Source organism: Selaginella moellendorffii, unplaced genomic scaffold (assembly GCF_000143415.4).
Source record: "Selaginella moellendorffii unplaced genomic scaffold, v1.0 SELMOscaffold_3, whole genome shotgun sequence".
NCBI classification, from domain to species: domain Eukaryota; kingdom Viridiplantae; phylum Streptophyta; class Lycopodiopsida; order Selaginellales; family Selaginellaceae; genus Selaginella; species Selaginella moellendorffii.
The window spans coordinates 3,704,951-3,723,284 of NW_003314264.1; the positions used below are offsets into that span (position 1 = coordinate 3,704,951).

Here is an 18,334-nt window from a genome sequence, read left to right on the forward strand (position 1 = left end):
TAACGTTAAGATTTCAAAAGCAAGCAACACTGTAAAAGATTACAAGCACGCACACACTATTAGACACAAAAGGTGAACGAAAGAAACTTCAAACACTAGAAAAAAGCATCCATCCCGCACAGGCTCTACCTAAAAGTCATATATCTTCGCATTCAGATATCAAGCATATGGTAAAAAAAGCGATCTTTAGTAGAAATACAGCATTATTGACTCGGCGAGTATACACAGCCAAAGAGCTTACCATCGATTTTTTTACCGACGAGGATCATATCAGTGCACTTTGAGAATTCGCAGATTAAGAAATGAGATTATGTGCACGCATTTCGTAAAACGCTGTGTGCTGCAAAAAGAATTCACAGCGACAAATTAGCTGAGAGGCCTCTCCAGAGAGACAACGTATCTGCTCGATCTGGTTTCGTACAGAAACTGAATCCTTGTTCTGGAAAAACAAGATCTTGCTTAGAAATGCACGCGTGACCTGGCCTCTCGGAGTTCATAATACTCGCGATTTGTCATCGTTGTCAGTAGGCTGCAAAATGAGAGAAATGTGAATCTTGACGCGAATGCTTGATTTACGCTTACCTCGCCGGCTACGTTTCCAAAGATCCAATGTTTGGGACGGGTCCTTGGAACCAGTGCCTCCCACTTAAAAACCAGTAACCCAATGTGAACATCGACACGCCTCCCAGTGCGACTGGAGCATAATTGAGCGTCTCTATCGTGACAGGATACGCCACCGGCAGGCAAAATAATACGGTGCTCACCATCACCCAGCCAACAGCCAGCCAGCCAATGACGAGAGAAAATCTTCCGAGGTGGAGCGGCCCCGGAACGAAGTTATGCCTTGCGCCTGTAACGCGAAGCAGTATCGGCAGACCATACGCAATATCAAATGCAATTGTGGAGATAGAAAGCGTCGCTTGAAATGCAACTTCGCTTGCCAGGTACTGAAAGCAAACTGGAGCTTACTAAAGCAAAGTTGAAAGAACATACCGGTAAAGCTAGACAGAAGGCAACGACAATGCACAAGAAAACTGCGTTGCCAGGAACCTCCTTCCCGTTCAGCTTATGCCAGAACCGCGACAGAGGTAAGGCTCCATCTCTAGAGAACGCATATGTCATCCTGGGGGAAAAGGCAAGCGTTCGTTGAGACTAAGACCAAGTTAGTAACACAAAAAGGATACCTTGAAGTTGTTGTAACACTGAGCAATCCACAGAAGTAGAGCCCTCCGCAAGGCATTATCAACAGGAGAAAACTCCATCTTGCATCGTGGAAATGGCGCTCAAAACCATTATAAAGCAGCTGCGCAATCGCGTATCCTTTGGTGTCATTGCCTGGGTCTAGTAAGTGTGGAACATCAATACTCGTGAACACCAGGGGTAAAAGGTAAATAGTTCCCAGCAACACGGAGCCTAGAACCGCGCCAATGATGCCATAACCACCGGTTTTGTCGGCGGTCTTTGTCTCCTCGGACTGCAAGATGGTCGTAAGTCAAGGTCGACATCTAAAAGCCTACGTACCATGTGAGCCGCAGAGTCGTATGCCAGAAGAGTGTATTGGCTCATGAGCAATCCCAGTAAAAATCTGTATGGCTTGCTGTGAATCCCGGTGCTGCTGTCTTGGTTGAAGTTGCTGAACACTGACGATGCTTTTTGCCGAGGCAAAAGCGCCAGTAGGAAAGCTCCAATCATAACCACACCTGCAGTAGGACACCTCAAAAAGGCACACGCAAATGCTAACGAAATGTTACCCAAGATGTTCCATAAAGCAGCGATGTTTCCCAGCCAAGAAAACCATCGAACATTAAGCACGTTGATCAGTCCATGGAGCAAGAGTATTGCACCGTAAATGCAGACAACCACGTACTTGGAAGCATAGTAGCCGCCTCCATTAGCCCCTCCAGTGCTTACAAGGATTGTCACTTGTAGTAACAGCGCAAGTGAGAAACAAACGCTCGCTGGTCCCGACCACTGCATTACACACGAATGTGTTGAGAGACTTGAGCACCAATGAACGCGATCATAGTACCAGTCCAGCAATGTTGAACCTGGAATTCACACCACTTCAGCGCTTCACCTAATCTTAGAGCAAACTTTCCCTTACCATCCGGTCATCCATGCCATAAACGGTCCCCATTTGCAGCCTGCGAGCTTGTAACTCCAGAAGTAGAGGCCCCCTGATGTAGGATACGCTGAACAGATTTCTGCCATGGACAGGGCAATACATGTGGTAAAGAAGCACACTATAGGCCATCCATAAACGATGGACACCGGGCCTCCATATCGAAGGCCAGTGTTGTACGTTGGAGTGACTCCAGTAAGTATGGACACCACTGAGAAGCACATCGCAACATTTGCTAGAGGCCTGGAAAACCAGCAAAGGATTTTGACCATGACCAAATACAAATCTGCACTTACGACATGGATCGCTTGAGCTCCTGTTTGTATCCAAGCTCTTGAAGCCGCTGCTGGCCGGAGTCGATCTTCTCTTCGTCTATTGTCGCGAGAATTGATCTCGCTTCCGTCTCCATCTTTTATGTCCTCGTGATGTGGCGAAGATGAGTGTCCCACTATGTGCTTTATATATCGAAAACACTTGCGGTGAAGCACTGATTCGACCGATTACGCAAACTACGAAAGAAAGAGTCAAAGAGCGGTGTATGTCGTATTATCACCTGCCGCAGCCGTGAATATACTAGAAGCAACGGCCAAGCAGCAGTCCAAATTCCAAACTGCCAAAGCTCAAAGCCTGCACAAAAAATCAAGTATTTAGAATTCTTCCCACTTTTGATGTACACAAAACATCAAAATAAATTATCTGTAGATCTGGATCTGGCGCTACCGTCTCTACACCTGAGTGAAGAAGCAGATGTTGCGCAAATAAGTGATGGTCAACTTCTTACAGTAACAAAATAAAATAAAATCCTCACCGAACGAATAGCGCAGAACTAATGCAAGAATGTGAATTCAAACAACGTTAAGATTTCAAAGAAAGTTAAAAGCTTGCAAGCACGCGCGTCAGAGCATAAACTATCAGAGACAAAAGGTGAACGAAGAAACTTCAAACACTAGGGAAAAAGGAAAGCATCAATACATTTATAAGTCAGATATTTCACATCCAGATATAAAGCATATGGTAAAGAAAGCGTTCTTATTAGAAAACTCTATACACAGCGAAAGGATGCAGTAGCTTACCGACGAGGATCATATTTCTACGCACTCATAGTTTGGTACTGGTCCTTGGAACCAATGTCTTCCACTCAAAACCCAGTACGCCAAGGGGATTATTGCGAAACCTCCAAGTATAACTGGAGCATAATTCAGCGTCTCTGTTGTAACAGGATATGCCACCGGTAAGCAAAATAACACGGTAATCGTCATGATCCAGCAAACAGCTAGCCATCCAATAACGATAGAAAATTTCCCAAGATGGAGTGGCCCAGGAACAAAACTGTGCCTTGCAACTGTTACACGTAGTAGTATTGGAATCATATAAGCAACACTGATGGAAATCGTTGCAATAGACAGCGTTGCCTGGAACGCAACTGCGCTTGCCAGATACTGGAAGCAAGCCAAAGTGTTAGACGAAGAAAAGAAATGCAAACGATCATACCGGTAAACCCAACACAAATGCAATCACAATGCCTACAAGAACTGCATTGACTGGCACCTCTCTTTTGTTCAATCGATGCAAGAGCCGTGAGAGAGGTAAAGCTCCGTCTCTAGAAAACGCATAACACATTCTGGAAGGAGAGAACACTTAATCACGGCATAGATAAAGATGCGTACCTCGATCCCGCAGTAACGATGAACATTCCACAAAAAAAGATAAGAACACAGGGTATCATCAGTAGAAAAGCGCTCCATCTTCCGTTGTCAGAGTGGCTCTTGAATACATCATAAAAAAGTTGCGCTATTGCATAGCCCTTCGTGTCATTATCCGGATTCAGTAAGTGTGGAGTGTCACCGCTTGTAAACACCAGAGGAACAAGGTATAAAGTTCCCATTACGACGGATCCTACAACAGCTCCAACTATCCCATAACCACTAGTCTTATCTCCTGCTTTTGTCTCCTCAGACTGTAGCATTTCCAGAAAAACTAAAATGATTCCAAAGAAAAAAAGAACACATACCATGTGAGCAGCAGAATCGTATCCCAAAAGTGTGTACTGGCTCATTAGCAATCCCAGCAAAAATATGTATGGCTTACTGTGGATCCCAGCGCCATTTTCCTCATTAAAAGAGGTAAATACAGTTTGTGCACTTTGACGAGGCAATAATGCCAGAAGAAAAATTCCAATGACAAACACACCTGCAACACAACTCAAGCAGAGACTCAAAAAATGCAGAAGAGCTTACCCAATATGTTCAAGAAACCAACCACAGTACCGAGCCACGATAACCATCGAATGCCGAGCACGTTGATGAGTCCACAAAGTACCAGTATACCACCGTATAGGCAGACTACCACATACTTTGAGGCATAGTAACCACCTCCATTGCTTCCCCCTGTACTTACGAGAATTGTCACTTGTAGCAATAGTGCTAGAGAGAAATTAACGCTCGCTGTTCCCGACCACTACATACGCGATGAACGTCGTTAAGGAGTATCAGTGCACGATCATATTACCATTCCAGCGATGTTGAACCTGAAACATAACACGGAATAAGAGCCGATACAAAAAATTGAATCTGCTAACCATCCGGTCATCCAGGCCGTAAATGCTCCCCATCTTCGTCCTCCAAGCTTGTAGCTCCAGAAGTAGAGACCACCAGATGTAGGATAGGCGGAGCAAATTTCCGCCAGAGACAGAGCGATACACAGCGAAAAGAAGCATACGATCAGCCATCCGTAGACAATGGAAACAGGCCCTCCATATCTGAGACCAGTGTTGTACGTCGGGGTAATGCCAGTAATTATAGAAATAATTGAGAAACACATGGCAACATTGCCTAGCGGCCTGCAAGAACACCAGGAATCTTAATCGCCAGAAATTCAATCCAAATGTGTACTTACGACATAGAACGCTTCAACTCCTGCTTATATCCAAGCTCTTGCAGTCGCCGTTGCCCCGAATCCATCTTCGCAGCGTCCATCTTCACAAATTTTTCTCCTCAACGTTTCACAATGAGGAAGCTGAGAGTGAATAAAAAATAAAGCGTCAAGTCAAGCGCGACAAATCGCTGAATTCATCATTCCACAAATGTTGACTCACCTTTATTGGACAGCTGGCCACTAGGAAGCAAAGTCCGATCAAGCTTTTGAAAAATGTTGAGAAAGTTTCATACCATAACGATGTTACCAGTAATCTTTGCACGAACAGCGTCCGTCCTTAAAGTTGTGGAACCGATGAGTATCCCTCACCAAAATCTCGCGACCCCTGAGCTTGGAGATATACTTGGTGGCTGTGTGACAATCCGAGCACACTCTGAGGTTCTTGATAACTCGAAGAGGCGTTCCCGGAGGCGTACTGATGAGGCCAAACGCAATGGCCAATCGCTCGCTGTGATAAAAAAGCATGTCTTCCTTCCGCTCGTCTTCGACATCGTGCAGGATCATCTTAGTGTCAGGGATATATCCCGCGGCTCTCATCTCTGAGTTTAGAACGTCCAGCTCTGCGTATATAGGATGACGCCGTGGATGGGACCTATCTCCCTCCAAAAACTCATGCACCCTGTTGAGAATCTCGATTGATGAACGACCTGGTTCTTTTTTCACGCCACGGCTACGCATCAATTTTCTCATTCTGTTGACACCGTCCCAGTCACCAGCTGCTGCATAAACGTTCGACAGAACCACGTAAGCTCCAGAATGGCTTGGATCGCGCTCAAGAACTTGCTCGGCTGCGGCTTTAGCTTGATCCGTCTTGTTGTGTGTCCGGCAGGCTCCAAGAAGTGTCATCCACAAGATGCCGTCTGGAAGACATCCCGAAAGCTTCAAGACGATATCTACTGCTTCCTGTATCCTCCCTGCCCTTCCCAAGAGGTCGACGACGCACCCATAGAGTTCTGGTGTTGGAGTAATGCTGAAATCTTGGAGCATAGCCACGAAATACTGATAACCATCTGTAACCGATCCGGAGTGACTTAATGCCGAGAGCACGCTCACGAAGCTCACTGCGTCTGCCTTCACACCATCTAGCTGCATCTGGTTGAAAAGCTGCAGAGTCTCGTCGTAATACCCGTGTTGGGCATACGCCCCGAGCATAGAGTTCCAAACGAGTATGTCTCTCTTCGCCATCTTCTCGAAGACACTCATTGCCTCCGCCATTTTCCCGCACTTGCCATACATGTTGATCAGCGCCGTTTCCACGACCATCTCCATCCGAAACCGGTTCTCGATTATGTGACTGTGAATCTGCCTCCCCTTTTGCAGAGCCGCAAGGTGTGCGCAAGTATCCAGCACAGCGACAAGAGTAGCACTCGTAGGCCTGCGTCCTTCGAGCTGCATCTCCTGGAACAGCTGAAGAGCTTCCTTCCTAAAGCCATTCTGCGCGTAAGCAACACACATAACAGTCCAGGTAATGACATCCTTACTTCCCATGTCGACAAAAATCTTCCACGCTTGTCCGGGGGCCTCGCATCTCCCGTAGAGACTCATCAGAGCTGTAGCAACAACAGCATCTCTATCATATCCAGCCTCTTTCACAAGCTCATGTATCACCTTCCCTTTCGCCAAGCTCGTCAAGCTGGTATACACGTTGAGCATCAACACAAACGTGATGTCGTTTGCCTTGACCCCATCCTGCTGCAAGCGGCCAAAAAGCCTCACGGCCTCGCCAAAGTTCTCGTTTTGCACGTAGAGTGTGATGACTATGTTCCAAGTAACCACGTCCCTGTCCACCATATCCTCGAAAAGCCTCCGCGCGTCACCCAGGAGCCCAGCGTTGCCAAACATATTCACCGCGGAGTTCATCACCCGGACGTCGGACTCCATCACTCCCGAGGAAACCAAGCCGTAGACAAACTTCCCCTCGCTCAAGTAGTTTGGATCTCCATAAGCATTGAAGACGGTGTAGAGCGTGATCTTGTTCGGCACCACGCCGTCGAGCTGCATCCTCCGGTAGAGCCACCTCGCGAGAGCAAACTGATCGTGCTGGACACAAGCCGCGATCATGGCTGTCCATGAAACCACGTCCCTGTGCTCGAGCCTCTTGAAAGAATCCCAGGCGCCCCTGACGCTGCCACACTTGTTATACATGTTTATCAGCGCCGTCCCCACGAACACATCGCCCTCGAATCCCTGCTGGAGGATTTGCCCGTGGATTTCCATCCCATCCTTGAGCGATTCCGTGCTAGCGCAAGCGTTGAGGATCGCGACGTATGTCACCTTGGTCGGCATCACATCCTCCTCTTGCATCTGGTAGAACATCCCCAGCGCGCGATCGTAATCCCCTTGCTGGCAATAGATCCCGATCATCCTCGTCCACGCGAACACATCCTTGCGCTCCAAGATCTCGAAAACCTGCTGAGCCTCCGGCACGCTGCCGCATTGCGCATACATCTGGATCAAGTGGCCACAGACGAGATTGTTCTGCTCGAAACCCCGATCGCGGACGTGCCAGTGGACGCGCCGGCCGTGATCCACATTCTTGGCAGACGAGCAGCGCTGGAGCAGCGCCACGAAGAATGCGGTATCCGGCTTGAATCTCTTCCTCTCCCTGTCGCAGTCGCCGTCAAGAACACCGAGATCGTCCTTGATCTGAGAGAGAACCGCGAGGGGCGTCGGTTTCCTCGGCACGAGCTGGTCGCTGGCTGGAAATGCGCGTCAGAAGGAGGAGGTCCGATGGGATGAAATCGTCTTACCCGCGGCTTGGAGCTTCTGGATCTTGGATCGAGCTTGGCGCCTCCCAGGCAGCATTCTTCTACCCTAAACCTCTAGCCATTTACCCGACTTGCGAATATGCGGCAGCATATCCTTGGTCTCTTTGAATCGTTATGACGAGTAAAAGCTTAACTTTCTCATCATTCCATTGTCGTCTAGTCCGGTCAGGATACCTGGCTTTCACCCAGGCGACCCGGGTTCAAATCCCGGCAATGGAAAGTATCGCAGTTTTAAATTTTTTTGGAAACCACAAGAACGCCCATTAGCCCCCCAGCGATTTCATAGTGGACGGCCCTCGAGAATCCTGCTTGCGCTGCAATTTTTTCTAGCTCCTGCCCTGAAAATCCCTTCCCAAATTTGCAAAGATTTCTTTAGAACAAATGCAATACCTGTGTGGAAGTTCTCGATTGATTGCTTGAGGTACTCGTAGTCCTCGCGGAATCCAAACTGAGAGGCTACTGGAACGACAACATTGTCCAGCATCCAGCCCTGCACAGCGATACCATGACTGGTAATCTTAGAACAAACTGTGACAATCTTACTTGCAAGCTGCTTGTAACGGGATCGGTGCTTTTGTTGAAATCTAAGATGGATGCTAGAGCACCTGAACTTCAACAAACCCTCGATAGCCAATTCTCTTTTAGCAGCATTATCATACCTGGCCTTAGAACACGTAAAATCTCTTCGAAAGCTCGAGGAATATCTCGAACGTTACGAAGGCCGTATCCAACCGTGACAGCGTCGAATTGTTCTACGTCGAATGGCAAGTTTAGAGCATCGCCTAGGCACCACCTGCAAAAAGTCTACTCTTCCTGTTAAACATCAAACACTTCCCCATCCCCTTACTCAATGTTTCGTCGCCCATATGATTTCTTTTGTCGCTCCCTTGCCAAGGCTAGCTGTTCTTCAGCAAAATCGAGCCCAGTCACCTGTAAGGCCGAAAGATCATACCTTGCATCGGCTCGGACAAGAATTCCTACCTTGCCTCTGGGCCCGACTTTCTCCGCTAGAAGCATGGCCAAATCCCCACTGCCGCAGCATATATCAAGCACCGAGTCTCCAGCTTTGGCACTAGATAGATAATGAATGAATGTTAGGAGTTCCCGGGGGATGAGAACTCTCGGGAGTTTTTACCCGCTCCATCCGACAGCCATCCTCTTCCAAATCCTGTGCTGCCCAAGGCTCAGCACATCATTCAGCTGGAAAAAGAAAATCCTTGAGAACTTTACTTGGAGGAGAGAGGAGAGCCACCTACATTGTCATACATTGGAGCAATGCGATTGAACAGACGTTGCCGGTGCGCCGCTTGCTCGTCATCAACGGCCGACACTGGAAATCCTCGCGCGGAAAGTTTACCAATTCTGGAACCCAACGCCGGCCGCTGGAGCGCCGCCATCGACGTCGGCAGCTGCAGCGCCATCGCAGGCTACAAAGCCCTAAAATCTATCTAAAACAAAGTTGGGCGGTAACGAATTATGTGAAAAGAAAATGCGATCTCACTTGAGAACACACCTCGGAACACTTTTATTCTTTGACAATTAAATTAACACTTCATTGCTCTATGACAATCTTATGATACAAATTCCAGGAAAAGTATGAACTTGTACAAGAGAAAAGGTGGAAACAGTGATCTAGGTAGTAGATGACATGTTAAGTGGCAAGTTAAGGAATCATTGAGGGGAGCTTGAATTGATCACTAGTGAAAGAAGGAAGCAAAAGTTTATCATAACAATCCAAAATTCTGGGAGATGATGGGCATTATAAAAATTGTGGGCTTTAGAGGATAAAAGAAGGTATCACTCAACAACTTGGTCTTAGGAATAACTTCCTATCCTCTTTAAAAGAAGGAACACAAATGTAAATGTGTTAAAAAAAATTCTTAGAGAGAAATCCAAATTTGACCCTCTCCATATTGAATATTCTTTTAGAATACTCCTATACACTAAACTACCATTTACTACCTGGAAACCTGGAAGCTAGTAGCACGTACTTCGTCAGCCTTGGCCATCATTTTCTTCTTTTTGCTATCGAAGGTAATGATAATTAATAGAGCACAAAGGGTTTCGACAAATCATGGAATCATCAAGACCGCTGGTCCTCGAGCCTTTCGGAGTGTTGCACCCAATCCTTCAAAAGCTGCCAGAATTTCTAGTGCGAAGGCTGATCCGCCGCGGTGTGGCAACGCAGCTGCGCTACTTGTATGGATTGTCCGCTGAAGAGCAGCTCCAGGGCCTTGTTAATTTCGTCCAGAGTAAGTTCTCCCTCTCATTCTAGTCGAATCAATCGATTTGCTTTGATCTTGTTTTGTAGATGCCAAGAAAATGCCCGTCATGGAAGCAGGGGGCTCTTTCCGGGACGAGCTTTACGATGTTGACTTCTTCAAACTCCTGCTTGGAAAGCATCTCAAGTACAGGTAGGAAGAACCCAAGATCTGATCATAGATCTCATGACAATTAGAATGCTCAAATCTGAATGCTCAGCTGCTTGCTTTATGAGGATCCTTCGTTCACGGACGAGCAAGCTGAGGAAGCCATGTTTAAGCTGTGCTGCGACAGAGCACGCATCCAGGACGGGCAGCGTATCTTGGATCTTGGAGGCGGCTATGGCGGACTGGCTATGTATACCGCGCAGAAGTTTCCTTCATGCCAGATTACTTCCATAGCCGATTCAAGAGTCCAAACGGAGCACATCCAAGAGGAATGCAGGTAACAAGCACTCTCTCATTTCTTTTCTGGTGCCAAGGTCTTCCTTGCTTAATTGTAGAAAAAGAGGCCTGGTAAACGTTGAGGCGATTGATTGCGACATAACAAGCACCAAAATCACACAGACTTTCGATAGGATCTTCTGCATTGGCGTTTTCGAGGTGACAATAGAATATTAAATTCAAATCTTCCATCATTGATGTTCTAACTAAGCATTGTTGAAAATTTGAGCAGCACATGATAAACTATCAAAAGTTTATGAAGATAGTGTCTGATCTTACGAGCGAAGGAGGTCTCCTCTTCGTGGAACATGTCTGCCACAAGCTATTCGCGTACCGCACGGTAAATGCTCGCAATATCCTTTCGTTTTCTTTGCTAGTAACTACGTAAATCTCTCCTCCTTGTAATTTATCTCTAGACAACGGGCAACAGGATGCTGGCAGACGCATTGCCATTGTATTTCCAGGACGATTTTGTGATACTGGATCATTGGCGAGTAAATGGAACCCATCAAGGACGATCTTGGTAACCATATATTGATTCCATATAGCTTCACGCTCTTGAAAACCTTGCAGTGAAGCCTGGATGAGAAATCTGGATGCCAAATTCGACCAAGTTAGCGCCTTGTTTGCAAAGGCTTATGGGGAGGACAATGCAAGCAAGAGACTGGCAGGCTTTAAATCAAACCTCCTCGTGGGCGCGGAAATGTTCAGCTACAACAATGGACAGGAATGGTTTGTTTCGCACAAGCTCTTCCAAAAGAGAGCCTAATTTCTACGCACTTAGACATGGTTTGCAAACAATATAATTCCTATCAAGATTTTAGAGTCGAGACTCACACATGAAACCCAAGGTTGCTAACCACAGCCAAGCCAATGGGCGGACAACGCGTGGACTACATATTCCTCTCTTTACGTTCTTATTGGATGGTCCATATCTCTCTGTTGTTCCTAGGCGAGGAGGAGGAGGCTATGGCGTAACGAGGTTTGCTTCCGCCATTTACTACTGGCAGCTCCGGCGGCGCTCTCGATCGAAGTCTAAGCAAAAGGTATGCTCGATCTAGAATGGAATTCTATAAAATCTAGAGAGTTTTGATCTAGAGCGCATTCAAGATTGATTGATCTTTGTGCACAGCAAAATGCCGAAAGGAAGGGTCTCCACCAGCGTGAATTCCCCAACCGTGGACATCGTAATTGACATGGGGAACCCATTCCTAAACAGGACTGTGGATGGATTTTTCAAGATTGGAGCTGTAAGCTTTCTAGATTCTGTGGTTGGCTTGTCCAATTTCTTCCCTTGATTTTCTTTTGCAGGTCAGTGCAGGACATGCAGCTGGCCAGGAAGCTTACAAAGTTCTCAAGAAACGTAAGTACCCCTCCAGGTGTTATTCTATTTGGTGGCAATTTTTTCTTCTCATTTTCTCTAGAGACTGTCACCAAGCATGATCTCGAGTATACGGTACGTCACATGAAATAAATTCGCGAGTGAAAATTTACTGTGTTACTGCAGCTCAAGCGAATGGGAAAAGACGGGTTACACTGGGGTAACTTTTAAAGTTCATGACTCAATCGAAGCTATCCTTCTTTTTCTTTTCTTTTTTTTTGTTTGTTTTTTCTGGTTTTCTCTCGGGAACATTTTTTAGGAGCCATCGCGGGACTCTATACGGGAATGGAGTATGGAATTGAGCGAGTTCGTGGGAAGCACGACTGGGTAAGTTCCATTCGTTTTTCTAGAGCGTCACTGATAGATCGCTGACTGATCACCGCCAGAAGAACGCAATGCTTGGGGGTGCCGTGACTGGAGCGCTCGTGAGCTTTGGGGAGCATCGCTACAGCCGTGACAAGATGGTCCAGAACGCCATCGCTGGGGCCGCCATCGCCACGGCCTCGGAATTCCTGCGTCATCTTACGTGAGCGAAGCTTTCGCGACCCGATTCAAGTACGCTAACATCACGGCCATGACACCAACATGTCTAGAGCAGCGCCTATTAGAATCTGGTCAGAAAAGTTGGGAAAGAACTTTCGTGAACTTGGAAGGACTTCTCACCAAATAAGAACTTCTTATCTTTTTTTCTTTCTTTCTTTTTTCTCTTGCTTTGAGATCTCTTAGGCACTCGTGACTCGATGGATGTGGAAATGCTTGTGCCCGCGCTCAATCTAGAGGGACCACCTTTGGTTTCTTAATCTTTCTAATTTTCTTCGTTGCTCTCAGAGCTTGCCTAGATTGGCCATGAAGATTTTCTGGTGAAGTCTCTGACGTAGCCAGAGATTAGATAGCTAGGCAGAGTTCTGATCTCACGTCGCTTTCTCATAAATATCGTCACATTGTTGAAAAACCATGGCGTTTTCCACAATCGCGGAGGTATAGCTCAGTGGTAGAGCAATTGACTGCAGATCAATGGGTCTCTGGTTCGAATCCGGATATCTCCTCTCATTTCCTAAATTTTTAATCTTTCAAGGACGAGCTCTACTTTATTTCTTTTCTCAATGCATGTTGCGCGCATTGAATTCGCCGGCTCTCCATCGATCTCAATCTTGTCCGGTCAAGAGCGAGAGAGCGGAAAATGGAGGAAGTTTCAGGAATGGATGGACGGATCATCCTTTCTTCATGAATTCATCGTAGGCTCCACTGGCTCAAACTCTTTGATCGATGGATCCAAGAGATTGCGCCATTTAAACCAAGAGTGTTACAGTGAAAGGAGTTGTTTTGTCCCCGATTGACCGCGACCAGCCACCCGACTTGACAATGTCTTGGAGTGTTTGTTCCTCCGGCTCGAGAAAACAAATGGCGAAAGTTCTACAATACGATTTCCGGCATTGACAATCGGTGAAGTACGGATGCTCGTTCTTTCGTTCCAGTTTCGTCCCAGTTTCAGATCGGTTTTTCCATCTAGAAAAAAAAAAAAAAAAACTTTTGGTTGACCCCCTGATGTGTACACGCCAAGGCATTTTTGCGTGTGCGGTAGCAACGACAAGGTACAAACGGCAGAGAAACTGTGGGCCTGGAGAGAAAATTAAATGGATTAAAACAAACTTGGAAAGATCCTCCTCCGCGATAAGCTCGACAAGTGTGTAGACTTACGACCCAATTCCGTCCCCGGATCGAATTTCCAAGAGGTTGGAAGAAGCCGCCAATTTGGCGTTCTCCGCTTTTAAATTTGAAAACAGGATATTCCACGGCATTTAGGGCTCGCGGGGACAGCTGGGACCGCGGTTTTTTCCTTGGAGTAGAGCGCTGGTGGCCCAATACTGTCGCTAAAAGCCCCACTTTTGCACGTCCTCACAGAGGAAAGTGAAAAGGAGAGAACCACGTACAGTAAACACACTCTCCAGCACCAAAGATCGACATGTCGAGGCTCGGAAGCCCCGCCATGCCACCTTTTGAGCCCTCCGAGAAATCAAACCGGGAAAAAAACACAAGCGAGACGAGAGCCCCAATAATCTGGACGAGATCGATTGAGCGCCCCATTGTCGGGAAAAGAGGCAGAAGGTTTCAAACCGATACGTAGGATCAATGCACGTAGACGTAGACAATGTACATACGGTTTTACCACTTTTGATCTTTTGTTGGAAAGAATGGAACCTTGTACTGACTAGTAGAGTGTGGGATCACACACACCACCCACCCAATTGCCGTGTCCAAGGATCCCACCAGAATCCCAAGTTGCCGCCGCTATACTGAGAGGGAAGGATCGAGCACCCTGGAACACACTGACACAAGAAGAACAGGGTACCAACTTGGTCATCTTCCTAGGTGCTCAAGGTGTCTAGGCATGCAAATGCCACAAATGGGCATTCTAGTACGTATGTCATGAATAGTAGGCAAAACTTAACTAATGTTTTTTTTTTTTTTCCTTGTTGCTTTGTGGGATTTGTGCGTTGGTTTAGAAGTAAAATGATTTGGCAATGGTGGTGGAGGATCGAGAAGTTGTCGGGCTCGCGCGCTCAAGCGTTGGGCTGATTGCCAAAAACAAAAGGTGGTGGATCGCGGTGAAGTGTGGCCTCGACATCCACATCCGACACAACGTTTCAAGCACCAACATGGACCATCTCACTATATATCCTTGCGACCGTTTGGGACAAGTTCCATCAGAACAAAAGAATGAGAGGGAATTTTTACAGTTATACACTTTTGCATTTCTGCTATCTTTCTCATGGTTATAATTTTCATCTTTTCCCTCCTCACTGTTGCTTAAAAGGCCACACACAACACGGGGACCCCTAATTGTGTTTGGAGTTGTCTTGTGACTGATCGCTTAAACAACGCTATATAACATCGCAGCTAGCGGTTTTGTTCTCCCTAGGAATCCATCAACACTGTTCTAGAACGATAGGAGGGAGCGAAGAACTCGCAGATATTTCTATCATGTGTCGCCAGCAGAGATCAAGGCTTGCGGTTCTTCTTCTTGTGCTTCTTCTTGTGCTGCTGCCGCCACTCCCGGTGGAATCGTCCGCGCACCGGAGGCTCCTCCAAAAGGATTTGGAGTTTGATTTGCGACGCTTCCTCCAGTCGCTCATGGTGGAGAGCAAGAGGCATGGCGGGCTGCTCGTAGCGGAGCTCCATCGCGTGCCAAGCAGCCCGAATCCAATACAGAACGAGTGAGTATCCTCTCTCTCTCTCTCTTTTTCCTCCCTGAGCATTTATGTCTCGCAAATTCTTCCGCGCGAGAGAAAACAGAGCACCATCACATTTATTGATTTCTTCTCTTGCAGATTCACGGACGAAGTCCACCATTGAGAATTCGGCAATTCTCCGCATCAAATTGGCCCGCTCGCTCGCTCGATCCAATCCAAGAGATCGATTTCGGTAGTCGCCAAATCGTGAACGCAGCGAGTAATTCCGAGGCTTCTAGTTACATATACTCTCTTGCCCCTCGTGACACTCCGCGAGCGCAAGCTTACAAACATCCCAATCAATCGATCAAGAGCACGAGAAACTTGGTCAGGAACAGCGGAGAGTCCTTCAAAGTTACAAGTAATAGTTTAGAGAAATCGCTTGTCTTTTCTTGTGTGCTTTTGTGGCTCTGGGATTCCATCGCTCTGAATGAGGAGAAACCCAAACCCATCTATCATCTAATTCGCAAGTTTTCTCGCTCGATCATATCCCTCTTTCCAAAGTCACCAACTAGCAACGCAACTTGCCTTACACATTTATACTATTATTTCCCACAGACCTTCTCTCACTTGATCGATCATTCACAAAAGTTTGATGAGTTTCTTCCTCCTCTCGCTCTCGCCATTTAGTTAGAATCTCCTGGCGGATCCAAATTCATGCATGCACAACAAGAACATTTAAAATCGGGAGCGTGGTAGAGGAGTACGTATACCCAGTGTCACAACGAGGTATAGATATAGGTATGCCAAGACATTGAATTTTAGAGTGTGGTTGGGCAACCATAGCCTGGAAAAGATGAAACAGGCCAAGACCGTGCATCTATCTCTGTGAAGCTAGATTGCCATCTATTCGATCCAGAACTCCTTTTCTTTTACGAGCTTGTTTCTTCCTCCTCTTTTTTGTTCCTGGGCATTTCAGATCCAGTCAAGCCTAGCGAGAATTTAAGGCCGTGTGTTGTTCCGGTCAGTGTACCAACATTCTTGCAGTGCGATCGAGATTTCATGATGGAAACTGTGCAAACTCAAGTTAAAGACCGATTCTGGAAACTTTAGATAGCTAAGCGCTTAGCTTTTGAGTTAGAGCTTTAAGATCATGCCAAGCTGGTGTATATAGAATTGACCAGCTGATTGACAAGGAAAAGAATCGCATGTATGGCCCGTGAACCCGGCCCATTCTTTGGATTTGTTTTGCAAGATTGTCAAAGCAAGCGAGCCACGCGGCCACATCTAGGCATCACGACACGGAGCTGGAGCCAAGCGTTGAATCGAAAAGGGAATATTGGAGCTTGGATGGAGCAAGCAAAGCGAGGGCGCAAAATAGTCAGTCGGGTCACCTAACGGGCAAAGAATACCGTACAAAATACTTGTTTTCTCGCAGAGCCTTGCATGATTTGGAGAGAACTTTAGCGCTGTAAGTGGACAAGCACGGAAAGTCGTTAGTTTTAGCGCTTGCTGCACGCCACCTTCGATCGGTGAGCTCTTTTGGCTTCCCGCGCTCTTTAAAAATTTAAATGTCAAAGTACTCATCGAGGTTTTTTAGGGTTCTTGATTGCTGGCGGGTATGAATGGCAACTGGTGAGTTCCTGGCATTGTTTTTTTCTAATGGCAACTAGTTCCTGGCATGTTTTTTCACTTCCTAGCATAGTTTATGACCTGGGCTCTGGAAGTGTGAAGCTTCTTTTCTCTTTTTTATTTTCGGCAGGCATCTGATTGTTTTGTCGATGCACGGAACAATGGGACAAAATGGTGCCTCCGGATCATCACAGCCTGATCAACCGCGAAAAATAATTCACGTCCACAGCAACACACTGCGGCATACTAGTCTCCTCAAGCTCATAAATTTGCTGCGCCGCGGCTGACACTGGTGAGTGATTCCGGGGGATTGTTTGAATGATTGAAAATGGCCACGGCCCCACAAACCTGTGCCCAAATCACTCGCTTGGTTCCTTTGCCTCCCTTGAAAAAAAAATTTCCTTCATGCTTGCAAGACCATCTTATTTTTCTAACTTGTTTTTTTGCTTTGTTTTCGGTTTGTTTTTCTTTTGTTTTTGCTCCATCTTTGCTTTTAACTTGTTTTTGCTTTGCAGGCACAGTCACACCACTGACGAGTCCCATTCAACGTTTTTCCAAATCTCTCTCGGAACGGAGATGTTACCTCTGCGAGCAAATGTGATGAAGGCTTTCGTGCTCAGTGCGTACTGGCGAGTGTTGCTGCCATGGCGACGTAGAACTTGGCCTGTAAGTCCTCTCTCTTTCCTAGTTTCCTGCGTTGCTGCTGACTGGTCTTGGTCTCTCGGTCGTGCTCCAGCAGTAGTTTTCGCTTTGTCTTTTCTAAAAAACTCTGGGCTTCGAAAGTGTTGGTAGCTCCTGTTTCGATTTATTGCCATGGCCAGCTAGCTCCAACTCGACAGTAGAATTTTTTCATCTGAGCGTATGAAAGCTTTGCGTTCCTTGCAGTGGCCGTTAATGGAAAGGTAATTGGTGAAGAGCAGAGCTGCGCGACGTGTGTAAGTTGTTTTAGCCTTCCATGTTTCGAGTTCTTGCTGTTTTTGTCACAAAATTCAAGCTCGCAGGCAGGCAGTCTGGCTGGATTTAAGAGAATGATGGCGGTATGAGTCAAGTGGCAACACAGGTACCCTGGCAAAGCTCTCACCGGTGTTGGGACTCTGATATGAAACGAGTGTGTGTTTGTGCTGTGTCAGGTTTGGAATATACATTATGTGTTCCTGGATGGGCCGAGAGTACATTCTCTCCATGCAAATCCCCAGAGTTCTTGTCAAGACACTGGCTTCGTGTTATTGCTCGCTACGTGACCAAACACACGTATTTTGGGGCGCTTGTTACCACAGGGAGGTGATTGATGTACAAGGACGGGTATGTTCTTTTCTATCTATTTTCTCGTTTTTTTCTTCTTCTTCTTCTTTTTTTTCCCTTTCGTTTTGGTTTTTCTTTCTCTTTTCTCTTTTCTCTCCAAGTGCATGTACTAACAGAGGTGTCCATGGAATTTTGCAGGGACGTTCTTTCTCCATGAGTCAGGCTTTTGTTTAAATGGGAGGAAGGCGACTGATGGGCCTTGGAAAAAGGTAATCTGTCGAGGCACAGCTTAAATACAAGGTACGTATGCGTTGCTGGATATGGTGCGCCAGAGAGATCTTTTGGCTCACAGGATTCGTTCGTTCGGGCGGATCCTGACC

The 18,334-nt window shown here is 46.7% G+C and overlaps 7 protein-coding genes, 1 long non-coding RNA gene and 2 other non-coding genes across 12 annotated transcripts; 5 read left to right on the forward strand and 5 right to left on the reverse strand.

Annotated features, from left to right (window-relative positions):
- Positions 1 to 183: 183 nt before the first annotated feature.
- On the reverse strand, positions 184 to 2,948 carry LOC9655432 (amino-acid permease BAT1). 3 transcript variants are annotated; one of them, XM_024668554.1, is made up of 10 exons: positions 2,854 to 2,948; positions 2,419 to 2,749; positions 2,105 to 2,365; positions 2,030 to 2,048; positions 1,752 to 1,971; positions 1,522 to 1,700; positions 1,185 to 1,474; positions 994 to 1,123; positions 583 to 947; positions 184 to 529 (listed from the first exon to the last, which is right to left on the reverse strand). In XM_024668554.1, exons 2-9 carry the CDS (start codon positions 2,529 to 2,531, stop codon positions 591 to 593), a joined length of 1,569 nt encoding a protein of 522 aa, XP_024524322.1. In that variant the 5' UTR covers positions 2,532 to 2,749; positions 2,854 to 2,948; the 3' UTR covers positions 184 to 529; positions 583 to 590. The 3 variants fall into 3 exon arrangements, with proteins under 3 accessions (XP_024524322.1, XP_002963842.1, XP_024524323.1); XM_002963796.2 differs by having other exon boundaries at positions 2,419 to 2,948; XM_024668555.1 differs by lacking the exon at positions 184 to 529 and having other exon boundaries at positions 775 to 1,123.
- A 177-nt stretch (positions 2,949 to 3,125) lies between these two features.
- On the reverse strand, positions 3,126 to 5,315 carry LOC9655433 (amino-acid permease BAT1). The gene is made up of 9 exons (XM_002963797.2): positions 5,217 to 5,315; positions 5,018 to 5,137; positions 4,701 to 4,961; positions 4,631 to 4,649; positions 4,360 to 4,579; positions 4,134 to 4,312; positions 3,790 to 4,079; positions 3,614 to 3,743; positions 3,126 to 3,561 (listed from the first exon to the last, which is right to left on the reverse strand). The coding sequence occupies exons 2-9, from the start codon at positions 5,095 to 5,097 to the stop codon at positions 3,205 to 3,207; spliced, it is 1,536 nt and encodes a 511-aa protein (XP_002963843.1). The 5' UTR covers positions 5,098 to 5,137; positions 5,217 to 5,315; the 3' UTR covers positions 3,126 to 3,204.
- Positions 5,300 to 6,601, reverse strand: LOC9655434 (pentatricopeptide repeat-containing protein ELI1, chloroplastic). Its single transcript, XM_002963798.2, has one exon. The coding sequence runs from the start codon at positions 6,599 to 6,601 to the stop codon at positions 5,300 to 5,302; it is 1,302 nt and encodes a 433-aa protein (XP_002963844.2).
- Positions 6,507 to 7,861, reverse strand: LOC112344208 (pentatricopeptide repeat-containing protein At4g25270, chloroplastic-like). Its single transcript, XM_024668522.1, has 3 exons — positions 7,807 to 7,861; positions 6,665 to 7,755; positions 6,507 to 6,606 (listed from the first exon to the last, which is right to left on the reverse strand). Exons 1-3 carry the CDS (start codon positions 7,859 to 7,861, stop codon positions 6,601 to 6,603), a joined length of 1,152 nt encoding a protein of 383 aa, XP_024524290.1. The 3' UTR covers positions 6,507 to 6,600.
- A 78-nt stretch (positions 7,862 to 7,939) lies between these two features.
- Positions 7,940 to 9,282, reverse strand: LOC9655435 (2-phytyl-1,4-beta-naphthoquinone methyltransferase, chloroplastic). The gene is made up of 8 exons (XM_002963799.2): positions 9,081 to 9,282; positions 8,960 to 9,024; positions 8,806 to 8,896; positions 8,672 to 8,754; positions 8,484 to 8,617; positions 8,368 to 8,429; positions 8,215 to 8,314; positions 7,940 to 8,162 (listed from the first exon to the last, which is right to left on the reverse strand). The coding sequence occupies exons 1-8, from the start codon at positions 9,243 to 9,245 to the stop codon at positions 8,056 to 8,058; spliced, it is 807 nt and encodes a 268-aa protein (XP_002963845.2). The 5' UTR covers positions 9,246 to 9,282; the 3' UTR covers positions 7,940 to 8,055.
- On the forward strand, positions 7,970 to 8,043 carry TRNAE-UUC. The gene has a single exon. It is a non-coding gene; the product is annotated as a tRNA-Glu (tRNA).
- A 557-nt stretch (positions 9,283 to 9,839) lies between the features above and the next one.
- On the forward strand, positions 9,840 to 11,352 carry LOC9655436 ((S)-coclaurine N-methyltransferase). Its single transcript, XM_024668444.1, has 7 exons — positions 9,840 to 10,076; positions 10,136 to 10,238; positions 10,306 to 10,530; positions 10,589 to 10,688; positions 10,762 to 10,869; positions 10,946 to 11,052; positions 11,103 to 11,352. Exons 1-7 carry the CDS (start codon positions 9,899 to 9,901, stop codon positions 11,296 to 11,298), a joined length of 1,017 nt encoding a protein of 338 aa, XP_024524212.1. The 5' UTR covers positions 9,840 to 9,898; the 3' UTR covers positions 11,299 to 11,352.
- A 17-nt stretch (positions 11,353 to 11,369) lies between these two features.
- Positions 11,370 to 12,604, forward strand: LOC9643647 (outer envelope pore protein 16, chloroplastic). Its single transcript, XM_002963391.2, has 7 exons — positions 11,370 to 11,575; positions 11,662 to 11,779; positions 11,841 to 11,892; positions 11,954 to 11,985; positions 12,037 to 12,070; positions 12,170 to 12,237; positions 12,297 to 12,604. Exons 2-7 carry the CDS (start codon positions 11,666 to 11,668, stop codon positions 12,438 to 12,440), a joined length of 444 nt encoding a protein of 147 aa, XP_002963437.1. The 5' UTR covers positions 11,370 to 11,575; positions 11,662 to 11,665; the 3' UTR covers positions 12,441 to 12,604.
- A 280-nt stretch (positions 12,605 to 12,884) lies between these two features.
- TRNAC-GCA lies at positions 12,885 to 12,956 on the forward strand. Its single transcript has one exon. It is a non-coding gene; the product is annotated as a tRNA-Cys (tRNA).
- A 1,812-nt stretch (positions 12,957 to 14,768) lies between these two features.
- On the forward strand, positions 14,769 to 15,629 carry LOC112344147. The gene is made up of 2 exons (XR_002991608.1): positions 14,769 to 15,125; positions 15,240 to 15,629. It is a non-coding gene; the product is annotated as an uncharacterized LOC112344147 (long non-coding RNA).
- The last annotated feature ends 2,705 nt before the right edge of the window (positions 15,630 to 18,334 follow it).

Excerpts from the sequence above, each read along its gene's own strand:
- LOC9655435 (XM_002963799.2), bottom strand. The coding sequence starts at position 9,245 with ATGGCGCTGCAGCTGCCGACGTCGATGGCGGCGCTCCAGCGGCCGGCG. Across the intron at positions 9,025-9,080 it reads TTGCTCCAATGTATGACAAT|CTGAATGATGTGCTGAGCCT; the intron begins GTAGGTGGCTCT and ends TTCTTTTTCCAG. Across the intron at positions 8,430-8,483 it reads TTTACGTGTTCTAAGGCCAG|GTGCTCTAGCATCCATCTTA; the intron begins GTATGATAATGC and ends GTTGAAGTTCAG.
- LOC9643647 (XM_002963391.2), top strand. The coding sequence starts at position 11,666 with ATGCCGAAAGGAAGGGTCTCCACCAGCGTGAATTCCCCAACCGTGGAC. Across the intron at positions 11,986-12,036 it reads AGCATGATCTCGAGTATACG|CTCAAGCGAATGGGAAAAGA; the intron begins GTACGTCACATG and ends GTGTTACTGCAG. Across the intron at positions 12,238-12,296 it reads TTCGTGGGAAGCACGACTGG|AAGAACGCAATGCTTGGGGG; the intron begins GTAAGTTCCATT and ends GATCACCGCCAG.
- LOC9655432 (XM_024668554.1), bottom strand. The coding sequence starts at position 2,531 with ATGGAGACGGAAGCGAGATCAATTCTCGCGACAATAGACGAAGAGAAG. Across the intron at positions 1,701-1,751 it reads TGCTTTATGGAACATCTTGG|GTGTGGTTATGATTGGAGCT; the intron begins GTAACATTTCGT and ends GTCCTACTGCAG. Across the intron at positions 1,124-1,184 it reads AGTGTTACAACAACTTCAAG|GATGACATATGCGTTCTCTA; the intron begins GTATCCTTTTTG and ends CTTTTCCCCCAG.
- LOC9655436 (XM_024668444.1), top strand. The coding sequence starts at position 9,899 with ATGGAATCATCAAGACCGCTGGTCCTCGAGCCTTTCGGAGTGTTGCAC. Across the intron at positions 10,239-10,305 it reads GGAAAGCATCTCAAGTACAG|CTGCTTGCTTTATGAGGATC; the intron begins GTAGGAAGAACC and ends CTGAATGCTCAG. Across the intron at positions 10,870-10,945 it reads AGCTATTCGCGTACCGCACG|ACAACGGGCAACAGGATGCT; the intron begins GTAAATGCTCGC and ends ATTTATCTCTAG.
- LOC9655433 (XM_002963797.2), bottom strand. The coding sequence starts at position 5,097 with ATGGACGCTGCGAAGATGGATTCGGGGCAACGGCGACTGCAAGAGCTT. Across the intron at positions 4,080-4,133 it reads ACGATTCTGCTGCTCACATG|TCTGAGGAGACAAAAGCAGG; the intron begins GTATGTGTTCTT and ends GAAATGCTACAG. Across the intron at positions 3,562-3,613 it reads CATTTGTGTTGGGTTTACCG|TATCTGGCAAGCGCAGTTGC; the intron begins GTATGATCGTTT and ends GCTTGCTTCCAG.
- LOC112344208 (XM_024668522.1), bottom strand. The coding sequence starts at position 7,861 with ATGCTGCCTGGGAGGCGCCAAGCTCGATCCAAGATCCAGAAGCTCCAA. Across the intron at positions 7,756-7,806 it reads CCAGAAGCTCCAAGCCGCGG|CCAGCGACCAGCTCGTGCCG; the intron begins GTAAGACGATTT and ends GCGCATTTCCAG.
- LOC9655434 (XM_002963798.2), bottom strand. The coding sequence starts at position 6,601 with ATGAGTCTCTACGGGAGATGCGAGGCCCCCGGACAAGCGTGGAAGATT.